This window comes from Pempheris klunzingeri, chromosome 5 (genome assembly GCF_042242105.1).
Source record: "Pempheris klunzingeri isolate RE-2024b chromosome 5, fPemKlu1.hap1, whole genome shotgun sequence".
In the NCBI taxonomy this organism is placed as follows: Eukaryota; Metazoa; Chordata; class Actinopteri; order Acropomatiformes; family Pempheridae; genus Pempheris; species Pempheris klunzingeri.
This window is the reverse complement of record NC_092016.1, coordinates 13,028,878-13,044,686: the sequence shown is the minus strand read 5'-3', so window position 1 is coordinate 13,044,686 and position 15,809 is coordinate 13,028,878. Positions and strand designations below refer to the sequence as shown.

Here is a 15,809-nt window from a genome sequence, read left to right as displayed (position 1 = left end):
TGGAATTTAAGTGCAGTTAATTTACCATTTACTATATAATGGATATAAACTTGTCTTAAACTTGAAGTTAAGATTCTCAAATTATAAGTAATCTTCTCTGTTGCATATAGTGTATACTGTACACTGGAAAATGCATTGATCAACACAACAGTTTTTATCAAGACCTCTAACACGTCTCACCAGGATTTCTAATAGATACTTCTCCAGTTCTCTCCTGCCTATGTCTGTTATATTAAACACAGAAATATTTTTTTGTATGAAATATAGTTTTTAAGATCCATTAGAAGGGCAGAGGGACAACTTCAAAATCACAGAAAGTGAACAGGTATTTTAAATGCCGGCTAAACTCAAACAAGAGGCAGAGTTTGTTGTTTTACTTCCTTCACTTGTTAAGTGCATATGGACTACTGGAATTTTTCAGTTTTCAGTTTAATAATAATGCTGGTAATCATTAATCATAACAATAATACATCTATGTATTACTTATATGGGCTGTAAATTATAGCATTTATATTTTATTATTTATTTAACTTGGATACTGTATTAAATCAAGATTGGTTGGGATGATAATTATGAGGCCTGGCGACACTAACTGAATTACTGCAAAGATCTTATTATCTTTATTGGAATTATGATTAAAAATAAGTATTAGAGTTTTTTGGACTAGACCCATACACTTTTAAGTGTATAGCAACATCAATTGTGCATATAATTTGCAAAAAGCCAATTTCTGCTCACCTGCAATCAGTTAAATTCTGCTAATTGATCAGATTTTTTTTTTTCCCCACTCTTACATGAATCTCTCTTGCCAATTTGTTTGCAAGTCCATCTTTGGTAGAGTACATTTTTTTATCATCACAGAGTTGTCCAATGTCTTTCTGTGAGTGTAGGCAGACTTCATGATTGACCTGTGGATATGAATGAGATTTCTAAAATGTCATTCATGATTATTCATTAATGACGCATAATAATCATGAGAATTCGTGATTATTATGCTTTTCAGGAGGAAATATTCAGAAGAGAAATATGTGGCAGATACAGGCTGAAACTCTCATCCTCTTCTGCTACAGTGCTTCATCCTCAGTGCTGCTGTTTTTGGCTTTGTACTGAGAAAGTGACAACATGATCTGTCTCTGTTCACCGTCACTCCTGCACCAGCCCTGCTGAGACTAGCACTCAAAGGCAGCAGGCTTTCAGAGGTCATAAATAACACAGAGCCCCAGTAAACATAAAGGTGAGCCGCTTCACCACCGGGTGGAAATGAACCGTTTTATTGGAACACCGTATGGTGTCCGTAAAATGTTAGTGGTTCTCACTAGACTTTTCACCAGGCCAAAATGCCGCCCTGTTCTGTCATAAAGCAGTGCACACACACTTAAACCCAAATGTTTTTTTTGTGGCTTGACTAACCGTCTCTAATAAAAAGTGTTTTGGGTAGGCAAATATGCTGTTAAAATTTCATGTAAGTAGCCTGTCAGTTAGTGTCAGGATGGGTTCTGAACTTGGAAACCAAAGTCTCTGCTTATGCACTGGTCTGCTTGCCCGTAGCTGGCCGCTTGTGGTTCGCTCAGCAGGGAACAGAGGTGTGTGTGTGTGTCTGTGTGTGTGTCAGATGGTGGTATGTATACAAAGACACTCCTGTATTGTGTATGAAATACAGTGTGAGGCGGTAAGCGTGGCCCTAACTAATTTTCCCAGTCAGCTACCTTTTACAGTAAAAAAAGAAAATGTTCCGCTCATAAATGAACTTACAGCCTTAACATTGCACACACAAGTTAAATGGATTTTAGGCGCTTTCAGTGAAGTATTAGTATATTTTTATGTTTCTGTGGGTTCTACTCTCTTTATTGCCATTTAACTGATGGCTGACTTCATTTTCAAGGTCTGTGTTGTGTACATCATAGCTATAGTTTGAATGTGTTTTTGCAGCTATGTAAATGAAATGGTGTTGTAAGGAACCGAGATCTGATGTGTTATGAACAGCTTGTAGTCCTACACCATAGACGGTATTGCTGGTCACGGATATTTATTGCCTTAGGCCCATTTGTGCTGCTTCAGACAATAATGAATTGCTGTGCAATTGCTCCCTGTTTAACCTGGTTAGGTATAAACCTGTCAGAGATTAAAATTGTAATACCATGAATGACAAACAGGGCGGATATAGTTCAGGCCCTCCTGAGAGCAAGTCTGTGCTACCCATTTATCCTGCTCACAGGACACAGAAAATGACTATATCTAGAATTAATGCTGGAGAGTGGCACAAATGTATCCTCACTCACAAATTGTTGTATTTACATTGATTTCTAAATTAGATATGCAGTCATTTTTTTAGTCTTTACAAGAGCTTTGTGACGGCTACGTCTACGCACTTATTAAGTAAACAATTAAAATGATGAAACAACAAGTCAGTTATAACACTCCTTGACACTTACCAGTTGGTATATCAATGTCCAGGTCCGTCTGTGAGCAGAGTTATCAGTCGCTGTTAGATGGCTGCCCTTGAATTCAAGAGCTTGTTAAAGAGGATGAGGCTCGGTCTGGTCCACGTCCGCTCTGCCCGAACAAATTCACCTGTCGTCTTCCAGGAAGTGTTTGATCCAATCAGTGTAGATGGGTAACCGGAAGGTGCGCTATCTAACTCTGATCAATAGTTACTTATCATGTCTGGGAATGCCTGATTGACGGATAGAATCCCCCACCCAGTTTCTCAAACGCACACACACACGCATGCACGCACGCACGCACGCACGCACGCACGCACGCACGCACGCACGCACGCACGCACGCACGCACGCACGCACGCACGCACGCACACACACACACACACACACACACACACACACACACAGAGTGTTTCTCAGAGTCTGGCTCTTGGAGTAATGCCACAGAAATACCAGCCCCCTAATGACCATGACCTTTCAGGAGGTCGCACATTCTTGTACCACTACTTGTATGCTTGTAACCCCCATTAACTGTTTATTTGACAATGAGTGAGGTGAAGAACTTGAGCCTCCCTTGCTAAAAATGACTCAAAGTCAGGCAGATTTAAAGGTAGAATTAAGTCATCACAATATGAGTCGATGGCAGAAAAACGCCCGTCCCTACAGAGCTGGTGTCTGATTATTTTAAACCAAGTTACTTGGCGAATGGCTGACGGGCTAAATAAACAGACTCAGCTTGAACTTTTTCTTTCTCTCTTCACACTTTCATCTGTTGTGTTCTTCACTGGCAGGCAAAACACTTTTCCCTTCCCCTTTCAAAGACTTTTTCCTACTTCTCCCTCTGCAGGGCAAAGGAATATGAGACGTCAATGGAGGCAAAGACACAGGTCCCTGATTCCCCATACAAGGCCAAGTGAGTGTTTTTCTTTTTTTTTTTTTTTCAAAGGTTTTCTTCTTTTTAAATGCTTTACTTTAATGATTATAAAGCTGTGGTGTAGAGCTGCAGCTAACTATAATTTTTCTACAATTCTTTAATTTGCTATAAATTTTCTTTTCTTTATTCAATTAATTATTGGTACTTCTAATTATCAGTATAAAAAATGAATTGATTCATCACAAAAACAAAACCGTTATAAAACTAACACACCGTAATAACACACAATTTCCCAAAAATCCAAGCATGATCCAAGATGCATGATTCAAATTGCGACTAACCATTATGTTATAGTGTGAATTCATTCATGCTGGAAAATTGTGAAAAAAAAATTCTCAGAGCCCAAGGTGACATTTTTCACACTCTCGTTTTGTCTGGCGACCCATCGAAAGCCCAAAGATATTTGATTTACTTTTATAAAAGACCAAGAAAGCTAGTAAACATTTACATTTTTTGACATTTTTGCTTAACAAGGGACTTGTATAACTATAGATTTTGTTATTTTATTGTTTTACCCTTTTCAGCACTATTCAGATTGCTTTCTGAGACCAAGTTCAAAGATATATACAAAACTTTTGAGAAGCTCAAACCAGTATTTTTTTCTAATATTTGCTTGAGGTAATTGATTATCAAAATTGGTCAGAGGTGAATAGGTGCCATGGAAACATGAATTAAGAACTAGTGTTTATTAGCAGATTAATAATGATCTTTGGCTGCTCCGTGTTCAGGTTGCAGCGCCTGGTGAAGGACCTGCTGAAGCAGCTGCAGGGCCAGGACAGCGGCCAGTGGGCCAACAACAAAGTATCTGGTCTGGACAGAACTCTGGGAGAGATCTCTCGCATCTTGGAGAAGCAGGTAGAGCAACAAATGGAGCATATATGTATATAAAACAATGTATATTTTCTCTGTGTTGTGATTATTATTGTGATTTATTGGTTATATATTTATGATCAAATCATTTTTATCCGCATATACCGTTTTACCTTTTCTCTAACGTACACTGGGTGTTTACTGCAATGGCTTGATGTTGCCTGTTACCACTTCACATCCTCTTTTGTGGATTGTTGTGCTGATCTGCAGTGACTGTTCAGTTGACAGACAAGCAACAAAGCCGGTCTCTGCAGTTAAAGACAGTCTGCTGCAGTGCACGGGTCATGCCAGCCCTTTGGCGTGTCTCTTCAGTGATGAGTTATGTTTGGCTCTGTCTCCCTGTGTCTCACCCTCCCAATGAAGAGTATCACTTACTCCAAACCAACTTGCCTTTGGTCATTGGCTAATGAAGACCACATTAACTGTGTTTTCATTGTGCACATGGTACCAATAGAGGAGCTTCCTAGCACGAGAGCAAGCATTGTTTTGTGTCTATGTGGCTTGCACGACTCAGATGGCACTGGTTTAGACAATAGTAAATTGGATTTCCAGATGAAATGCCATTGATGCACAAGACTTTATTGAACAAAGACAAGCAAATTCAACATTTTTTCAGGGATTGAGCTTTTTTTCTTACACTTCTTTACAGCTGTATAAATACAGATATAATGGCAGACATTTATAACTATAGTTCATTTGAAACATCTGTCTCAGAGGTTTTGTTGCATGACATTTTTCTACAGTAAAACCTTTATCAATTTGTGACTGAGGAGGAATTAAAACACCTGCCATCATGTTTATGATGAGGAGAATATACAGCCCACTTCCTGTAATGAGGCATAAATTTCCTGCCAAGTTGTGGTTCTTGCCATCATAACATCCCACTGTGCATGCCTCTGGGCGTGAGGATAGCGAGATTATGTTGTCCCATCAGTGACGAGGGGGGCTGGCTGCAGAGGCCATTACCGAATTTCCCCAGAGAGGCAAAGAAAGAGGTGGCTGCGGTGGGTGGCACAGCGTCCTGTAAGGAGAGAGGAGGAGACCAGTGTGATATGAGTAGCTCACAAGCTGTCACTACATGAGGGCTCCTCCCCTCAGCTCCACACAGTCCCAGTGGGAGGTCAGAGGTCAGTGGGCCACAGGAGATGTGCTCCATTCAGGGGTAGTGTCACTGGCAAGGAGGCAGATGAAAGCTCTCTTTGTGGGTGCTTTTTCTTTGTCTTTTAGTTCAGTTTTAAAGCAAATGTTTTTTTACGGTTTTGTCAAGTTCTGCTTTACCAGCTTCTTCCGGATTCATCACCACAAACCTGTGTGAAACGATGTGATTGGCCAATGAGGCAGGGGGTGCACTTCCCTCTCTAATCCCTGGACAAAGTCAAATAAATAGAGTCTCCGTCAGCATGGCTGTCTGGCCCCTGAGTCACATCAAGTCGGGACCGTTTAGATTATTTGACCTAACAAGCATCTCTCATGTCATTGACTCACCTAGAGATTTGTTTTTCTCCCCCATATCTGATTCAGTCTCCACTTTCTCTGCTAATTCCTTAGACAACACCCGACACTCCCCCTCCTGAACTGCTGTTTGGATCCCAACCCCTCACTCCTCCCCTGCTTTCTAGGCTACGTCTAGTCTCTGACCTCAGTGTGTTTCTCCCTCTGTGGCCTCTAATGGTTTATTCTGTGTCAAACCTGATTTTTTTTTTTCTCCATGACTTTCTGTGATTGAGAATAGCAATTTTCCCAATGTGCTGCTCTTCTCTTTTTCTTTTTATTATTTTATTAATAATGATGCCCACTTAAGCAGTTGTGCTAATATATTGCCAAATGTGTTTACCACCTCTTTCAGTTAAAGCCTGCTCAGAAAAGAAAACATGTATGATAGGTAAGGAATTGTAAGGATCATGGTGCTCTGAGAACTGAAGACTTGATATATATTACTATATATTTTCGTTTGCCAGCCGTCTGCCTGGTTGGGCCAACCAGTGTGACTGGTGGAAGTTGTATCTGGGGACATGGGGGAAGGTGAAGGGCAGAGAGGCTGGATAATAGGGTTTCTTGCCTGGGCCTCCAGCTGACTGACAGATACAGCCCAGATCAGCAGTGTCAGACCTTTGTCAGAGACCGCAAAAGTGAGCAGCATGCTATTCAGCTCAGTTTAGAAATGGCCCATCTTTTATGAGCAAAATATTCTTCTGCCACACTTGAATTAAAATGTCACAGCATTGTATTTACTTTCTTCTTTTTTTTTTAAAGGAAACTGTGAATAATGTAAAGAGTTACAAAAACTGATGGTCCTGTGGCCATATTGACCATTAACAAAGCTTTTCAAAAGCATCAGTGCTAACATTATCTTAAACATGTATGCATTTTAATGGATAAATATTTAGTTGAAGTCATTTTCAAAATGTTATGTATAGCTGACAAGATTAGTCAATTTGTAAATTTTCGTAAATGACTCATCGGCGAGGTCCATTATCAAGCAAAACTACCAAATATTTGTGAGTTAAAGCTTGTAGATTAGTTTGTTTCTTACTTTTATCTCAATATTTGAAATGATATTTTTAGATGAGATTAATGATCTAATAAATAATAGATTATTTCATTTATAAAGTAATTGTTGGTTTCAGCCCTAAAGTTATCACATTACTTATTAGACTTTTTTAATTATTTTTATATCAGACCTGGAAATCATCATCTTGGGGGCTGTCATTTGGTTGTTGAATAATAAGGTGATTAATTGAAAAAAATAGTTTACACATTATTGGAAATAATGACTTTCAGCTCTAATGTTGTTGTTTTTTTCTTATCCTAGGCTGTCATATGTTCCCAAACAGCCTCATTTTTGTTTCCTTGCCACAAGACCAATAGGGAGGGAAATGACTCTAAGCTTCTTGGTGTATTAGTTACAACTAGAGGCTGTTGGTGGTTTCTGTGGCGAGTTTGGTTTTGCGCCACACTGGCCTTTGATTAATCTTGGTTCATTTTATAGAATAAACACAGTTTGTAGAATTATCCACTTCCATATTCGCCCTACACTCACATAGTCTGATAAATCATATGCCATTATGTCTTGTAAACACACAAGTTTATACACGACCTTAAAATGTTTACTCCAGCAGCCTTGTTGTGGTTTACAGTCGACTGGGCCCACAGAGCTTTGTTTACCACTCTCTAGCTTTTCTGTAAGGCTGTATAATGATGGAATTCATGTATGTAGAGGGTGATCTGTCATACTCGTCTCTGTCATTGTTAGGTTTTAGTTGTGAAGGAGTGAACTTTGAGATGCAGATCAAAGTTGAAGCCAGTCCTTAATGAACTCTGCCAGTTGTTGTCCATCTGTTGGTGGGGCAGGACGACAGAGATGGTGCCCTCCTCTCTGCTTTAATTAAAGTGTCTGGTGGGAGGAGATTACAAAGTTCAATCTGGCTGGTCTGCTGGTCTGTGGACAGTGTTGCAGGAATTGCCAGATGCTCCGGGCTTCCCATCAGCTGGGGTAACAATGGTTACCCTGAACAGTAATTGAATAGGATTCCCCCTGTTGTATAATTCAGGGGCCATCCTCCTTACTTGTGTCTTAATGCCTGTCCCTTGGCTTGAATACTAGTTGCTCACTCTGTTACTGTGTTTTGTTGTAGATTCTCATGGGGTTTGACCATGCAGAGACAAATTGGATTTCAGACAGTGATATTGATGATTATGACAATGATAATAACAATAACAAGGCAGATAAAATTAGTATAAACCCAAAGGACATAAGCACTAAGGAAGTATAAGCAATAAAAAAGACAAAAACAAAATGAAGTAGGAACATAAATGAGATAAATAAAACGTATGTCAGACATTACCAAAAGCTTTCACAAAGATAAAAGTTTTTAAGATGAGATTTAAAAAGAGCTCGAGACTTTGTGTGTCTGACTTCAGTAGGCAGAGAGATCCATAGTGTGGGCCACTTTGTCACCAACTCACCTGGGAGTAACCAGCAGGGCTCTATCCGTTGATCTTAATGGTAGAGAGAGCTCATATAAGGTCAGTAAATCAGAAATATATTTAGAAGCAAGGCCATTTAAGGCCTTAAAAAGTAAGCATTAAAATGTTGAAATCAAGTCAAGCTCTTACATGGAGCCAACGTAGGGAGTCAAAGACAGGCCTCTTTGTTCCAGTAATGAGTTGAGCACCGGTATTTTGTACCAAGTGGAGACTGTGGAGCGAGTGCTGGCTGATACCTGATTAAAGTGCATTACAATAATCAAGCCAAAACTAGATGAATGCCTGAACAACTTTTTGTAAAATAGCTATCTCTGAAAATGACCCATTTTTAGAGATTAGTTTGAGTTGGATGAAGCACGACAACATTGAACAACATTCTTGACTAGTTAAAACTCATTTTGGGAAATATGATTGTTTGCTGTCTTTTTGACAGTCACAAAATGAAATTCATCTCTGTGCTTTCACTACAAAGATACTGAAAATCTGAGACATGTTTAGACTAGCTTAGCACAAATGATTAGAGCAAGCATTAACAATTAGCCCACACTGGAAGAGCTATTTCAATTTTTAGTATGCCGCTTGAATAATTATTCTTAGCCTTTGAAAACAGGCATATAATCTGTGGTCTAAGTAGTACTCATTGTGACCAATGAATTGATTTTGACATGTAAAATCTGTGCAGTGACTTTATATAAGTAAAACGAGACTATGAAGTCACAGCCTCACAAAGCCCTGCCACACAAAGGCACAGGTCGCCATGCTAACATGCTTTCAGTTACATTGCTAACATGCTTATGAATAACAGGTAGCACGATTACCATGTTAGGTGTGTTAGCATGCTGATATTATCAAATTACAGTATTACAGATGCCAAGTTCAGCTGAAGTGAATCTTATTAGTTGTGCAAACAATAAAACACTTAACTGGACAAATAAACATTTTGACCTGATGATGCTGCTAATTAGTTGAAGTAGTTGAAGTAGCGCCGTAGTTCTTGCAATTCACAGAGACATTTCAATCACAACCCCAAATCTTGAGGGTGCTCAAGGTGGCGCTGGAGTAAAAGACGATGGATTTCTAAAGTCTATATGAGTCTTCATCAGGGGACCATGAATGTCTGTGCAAACCTTGAAACTTTTGAGCTAAGATAGCCTTAATACATACAGAGAAAACTGATAACTAATCCCCTTATCTTACTTTGGCTGCAAATAAGTGCAATTCCTAAAGTGTTTGAATATCCCTTTAAGGACATTGAGTAAACTGTCCGAAAACATTGTTTTAACCCTGTTCAGTTTGTATGCAAATGCGGCTTACTGTGTACATACACTGTCACTGTAATTACATACCAACATGATTTCCACTGCCCTTGACTGTTTAGGTTTGTAGAAAGCATTTCTCATCACTAGATGCCGATTGCTTAGAAAGTCTACTGCTTTGAAAAGCATGAAGAATCAACATTCACAGACATCAGACCTGTTATCCTGCAAAACAAATCTTTACTTTAAATGTTAAGGTGAAATGTGTGTCCTCACAATAATGCTCTGGTGCCTTCTTTGTTTTCTGTGGACCATTGCATGCATAGACCACCTAAAGATAGTATGTCAAGTAGTTTGAACTTAATCCTCTTCACTCGTATTGTTCCATTATCACAACAGATAAATCTGTCAGCAGAGCAGAAAAAGCACTGACTAGCCAAGAAACTTTGTCTGGTTTTCACAGGAGACGGCCAGGACTGGGCAAGTCCCAGTTACCCCCTTTAATACCATTTGATAAGCTCTTATGAAAGAGCTGCCTTCTCTTATTTAGCTGAGGAGCTTTTAGGTAGGTGTGTTGATGGGAGGGTTAAGAGAGGGGTTAAGCCAAGATCAGCGACTGAGACCCAATTGATTAGGCATGGAAACTACTGGCAATGTACAGAAGGGAAGTTATAATGAGATTTTTTACAAACACTGCTTAGACTCTTGAGACTGTCTTTGAGACATTTTTCATTATGCTAATGGAAAAAAAAAATTCTCTTTGGCATGTTTGTTAATGTTTTTGTCCCAAACCCTAAATGATTGTTCAGTGCATCTTCCGTGTGTGTCTAACACTGGAACTGAGGAGCAGTTACCTCTGCAGAGGGCATGAATGACAGATGAAGAGCTTATCTGTAATTTGGTAAAGCGCTTCTTTCTCAATGTGTTCAGGCTTGTTGGCAACTTCCCATCTGCAGAACAAAAGCGCTGTGAAGTGGCTGGATTTTAGTGCTGTCACAGCACTGAGGAGCCAGTAACCTCATTAGGTGGAGGAGTGACCTGCAGTGTAACACGGCTCTCTGCAGTTGCGTGAAGAAGGCCCTCCATCAGCAGCTCCCCTCCAGCTCCTTTCCTCCCTGTCGACCCAGGCACAAACATGCCTGATAGTCAGCGCTCGCTCCTGGCTTTGTACTTGTTGATTTACAAGACACTGTAGCAACAGCATCTGACCCACTGCCAATTACTCTATCATCACAGGACGGCAGGGCCTAACTATTTACATGTGTTCATAAATCCTATGTGCTTTATTGTAAGTGAAATAATGAAAAAAAAAAAAGTGGACTCAACCAATGGACTCTTGAAGTAAAAAAAAAAAAAAAAAAAAAAAAAAAAGTAGCAAAGATTCCTCTATTTCCTTATCATGTCCTGTTTACAGAAAATGATTTAAATAATGATTACAAACATGGTATATGAAAGGAAGTAGTTTTAACCCCAGATGATCTGGTATTTATTGTAAGATTGATCACTAATTCATTTTGTGTAATTACACCAGGTATGGGATTTAAACCTTTTTAAAATGTATCTGCATGTTATTGGTTTGAGTGCCGTCAGCCTTCGGTTTCTAGCAAACAATGTGTTCATTGACCTTACCGTGTCTACTATTGCGCCCTCATTTCTATCTGTAAAACTTTTATCCATCATACTGTCTGCACTGAGATCTTTAGTCCAAAATAAAATGAACAACGGCTGGAAAAAGAGAGAATTTGAGCAGAGCCATTAGAGGCAAAGCACCACTTAGTCTGACCATTTAGTCAGACAAGCTGAAATTAGGTTGTAAGAAGTCTGCAACATTTTCACATCTAAAGTAACTTGAGGTGTGAGTGGGGCTCCTCTGCAAGCGTGTGAGGCTGGATAGTGTTAAAGGTTGAAGAAAAGTCTCCGAACAGGATTACATGGCTCTTTAATCCCTGTAAATGCTGACAAAAGGAAGTAATGTAAATGCTGCATCTTTGTTACCTCAGTAGATCTAATGCATTTGCAGTTTAGGTCTAATTATGATAAGAATGTCATGTTTGTTTCTGTATCCTGTCCTATCAGAGTGATCGTCTCTTTATTTTACAGTTCTCTAATTGCCCCATTCTTTGTTCAGCCGTGTGGCATTTTCTCGGTTTCACTTTGTCTGTGGTCATCCGTTGAGACCACCCCGGTGCTAACTGGAGCCTGCAGACCATTTGCCTTCAACTGAAACTTGACTGTTGTGGGGCGGAGTCGGGTTGTGCACTTTTGAGATTAAACAGGAATACTTGTGGGATCACTTTGTGTCAGATTTCAATCCCTCGTCGCCGTAGGAGAAAGAGAGGCTCCCTCTCTGGTGAGAGCCATGTAATCCCCTGTCCAGCCTCTGGCTCAGTGTCCCCTGTCTGTACCTCAGTTTCACTCACTCTCTCTCCCTCTCCCTTTCTCTCTCTCTCTGTCCTTGCCTCAACAGAACAATGCAGACCAAGTGGCCTTCCAAGTGGGCGGCGGCCTGTCGGCTCTGGAACAAATTCTGCAGGTCGTCACTGCTGCTTCCACACCCACTGCAGTTCCTCGAATTCCTCTCAAGTAAGTACTGTCACCGAGCTGAAATAATCATATTTAAATTGACATTGTGATATACTTAGATATAAAGTGGATGGTGTGCGCAGGTATTTTTCTGTGTTTTAACACACGACTAACTCAAAACAAAAAAATCAGTTTCTGTGCCCCTCAGTTTACTATCTCGACCCAATCAAGTTTCTGATTCAAGCCAGCAGGGTGAGCTGTCTCTTTAGCTTATGACTGGGTTTAGGATGCTGACCACTTGTTGTCGAGTTCAGTGGTGAGAGTGATCTTGTCGACAAAGGTGTAAGTCTAAATTTAGGTTCATTGTCAGGATAGAAATAGGTGAGAAGCGACTCCCCGCAGCGACGGATATTCCCTGTGAGCTCGTGTTTATGAACTATCTATGATGAACAGTACCTGCACGATGATCCAACTGAAGATACACGTTCTCTTTTTGTTAATTTGCCCTAAAATAGTATAAGGAACTGTTGCCTTCTTCCCTTTATTTTTTATAAATGTCTATCCATAATGTTTATCCTATGGTCAATACAATCTCTCAATCAGACCGAATACATCAATAGCTACAGACAACACATATGGATTGGCTTACTTGATGTATTTACTCAAAATAAAAAGTTTGCTCTATGTTATTTTACACGTTTTTGTTACTTTGTGAATTGTAAATAATATCAAAGAAACAGAAATGGATTAGGTTATTAATGACTGGCAGTACACCAAAAATACAAATACGCTGGAGGCATTTTGTGTTTGGACATAGTATTAACAGATTTCATTTTTGCATTTCTGATTGTGTTTACAAACTTAAAAGGACACTTTTTAGCGATCGATACTATTTAATGTCTGTCTGCTCTGTGCTGTATATTCACAATGGCCTCAAACAGCTGTTACAGTTCTTCTCAGTGACTTCTCTTAGACTGTATCCTTTCTGTGACCCTACTGACAACACCCTCCTTTATTTCGTCTTTGTGATTGTTTTTGCAGTTGCACAAACTGAGTGAGCTAATCTCAACTAACCTACTTATTCGCTGTTTATAATTGCTTCATCTCAATAAATATTCTCAAACTATATTAATGAGTTGCAGCGCTGCCCTTCTAGAAATGGAAAGCTTCTCTGTTTCCGTAATCAATTTGTGCTCTTTCTTTCCTCTCAAAACACAAAAAGCACATGTGTCCCATCTATCATTTAGAGTGCAGAGTATTTTTGAGTTGTGGGTCTAGCGTTTGCATGGATTGCCAGTAGATAACCTCAGAGAGGCTGCCGTAGTCACTAGTGGGACTCTGTAATGGACTCGAATGGCCTTGCTCTCCCATTCATTAGCATTTACTGGTCTCTGAATCTTTGCTAATGGACAAATGCTTCTTATATTTATAAGGCTTTTAAAGGGCATCACATGTATATTGATTTTTTTTGTACTCTCTCTTCCTCAATCATTGTAATCTGACGGAATTTCAAGCAGACTTCAGAAGTAGAAGAAATGTTATTATCTAAAATGGAGAGACTGTTTTCTTGTACAAAGCGTTTGTTTGCTGAATTTGTTTGCACGTCCGTGCATGATTGTACGTTAGTTTAAGTGCACACAATAACTCCTTGGCTTTTAAGACATAATTTTGACATGTCTTGTGTAAAGGAACAGGAGGTGAAATTAGGCCCTTGTGTTTCCATCATCTGCACAATAGTCAAGCCAAACTCTGGAGTGAATTATAAACAATTGTAAAAGAGTAGTCTTGAATTAGCTTTTCTTTCATAACTAATTCTAAACCGTTCCCCCATGGCTAAACAGATTTCCATGCAGAAGAGTTTTACATCAGCATGACATTAACAGCAAGCGCACAGACAAACGTCGGCATACCCAAGGCTCAATAGGTTATTTTAGAAACTTGTTTTGAATCAAGTTTGATACCTGGGTTTCATCTGCTTGCCTGTCAGTCAGTCCTGAGCTGCTAATACTGCTGAACCTTTTAGAGCTTTGCTCACATTAGCCTGTGATGAACACATCAACCCAGGCTGGTTGAGACGTCCATCCCAACCACGTATATTGTATACAATATGTTCTGTAATGTAGATCAGAACTGCTCATTCTGTAGCTGGTAGAATGTACCATAATAAATGAATGTGGCTATTACATTAACAACTGTGTATGTAAAATATGAATTTTATGAGTGGAGATTTGAATAGTTACAATTTTACACAAACAAATCTCACTGACTTTTGTGTTATTTAAGCCACGTAAAATGGTCAGACTTTAACCTTGTGGTGCAGCTCAGTCAGGTCAGTGTAGCCGGGAGCTGGTGATGAGATGCAACACAAGGACGCAGCCCGGCTGTCTACTTATCACTATCCGTCATCTGGATGGCTGTGTGGCCTAATGGGCTGCTATACAGACGCTAGCCCCAGAGTGCGCTACATTATCTGTTTACAGTGATGCTGCCGTATTGATCACCTCCTCCCACCAGATAAGCAGAGTGATTTACAAAAAAGGCAGCTGCGGAGATACTCCTGCCGTATCTCTCCCCGGGGAGGCTGATTCCATATTGTTACCATTACATTAATGAGCTAATTCCTCAGCGAGGCTTCGCTAATGTCCTGGTGTAACCTTGTGGTCACTGGAATGTCTAGATCGGACTTATGCAGCCACTGTCATTAACTTCAGCCGGACAGATGATATCCCAGAAATCACATTGTACATGTTAGCATAAAGTTTTTTTGTGACCAAAATGAATTTTACTTCACACATTAATTTTATTTGTTAATTTGTTTTGCGTTATGTTTATTATTTTTCTCTAATTCACATTCATGGGCTTTAATATGCTTAAATCATTCAACACCATCGCTAATAATATTAAGAGAGATGTGTGAAATATGTTTAAGTAGGGCTGCAACTAATGATTAATCTGCTAATTATTTTCTAAATTAATTATTTCATCCATGAAATGTAATGAAAATAGTGAAAGATGTTCACTGTCATGGCATCTTAAAATTTCTTGCATTTAACAACAGTCCTGAACCAAAAGATTTTAAATTTACTATTACTTAATCTAAGAAAATCAGTTCATATTCGCATTTGACACACTGCTACAACTGAGTTTTTGGCATTTTTGCTTAAATGTATTCAATAACAAATCAGTTTCTAGATTAGTCTCAGATTATTAATTAATTCATATTTTATTGTACTCATTATCCTACCCAGCGTATATACCAGCATTACCAATAGCATATATAATCACTATTATGTAGTTGTAAGCATGGAAGCTGTTCTCTCCCAAACTGTTTAATAAGTAAGAAGCAACTCTTTTTTTTTTTCTGTCATTTTTGTGTTTCTGTTATGACAACTGCATATCATCCGTTATTTTCAAAGTCAGTGATGATTATATGTTTTCTTTGGTTGTCCGTCTGTGTTCCAATGGAGGTCAGTAGTCTCGACAAAAGGCTTTATATACCTGTATGCAACTTGTGCTTTTAAAAACAAAATAACAAAAAGCAGAGCAAAAATTCAATTCTAAAGTTTATATTTCAATATTTTGGTGATACTGTATGATGGCAAATGTCATTGATTTAAATAGAAAAAATAAAATAAAAGCTGAGCTATGATTGTAATATAAACAGTTGATCTTCAGAGAAGTGTTTAGGAGTCCTTGGGCATTGCGTGTTAACCCAATTTGTATTTCCACCTCTGTCTCACATGACCTGGTGTATCCTGTGAAATCAGACCTGCTACCTGTGGTTTTATTTCAGGATGT

At 39.1% G+C, this 15,809-nt stretch overlaps 1 protein-coding gene across 1 annotated transcript in view; it reads left to right on the top strand.

The window, feature by feature from the left end:
* scaper (S-phase cyclin A-associated protein in the ER) overlaps positions 1 to 15,809 on the top strand; it is a 58,835-nt gene that overhangs the window by 22,930 nt on the left and 20,096 nt on the right. Inside the window, exons 21-23 of the mRNA XM_070831121.1 lie at positions 3,289 to 3,354; positions 4,104 to 4,230; positions 11,956 to 12,071. Coding sequence (XP_070687222.1) covers positions 3,289 to 3,354; positions 4,104 to 4,230; positions 11,956 to 12,071 — 309 coding nt within the window. The remainder of the gene's footprint in view (positions 1 to 3,288; positions 3,355 to 4,103; positions 4,231 to 11,955; positions 12,072 to 15,809) is intronic.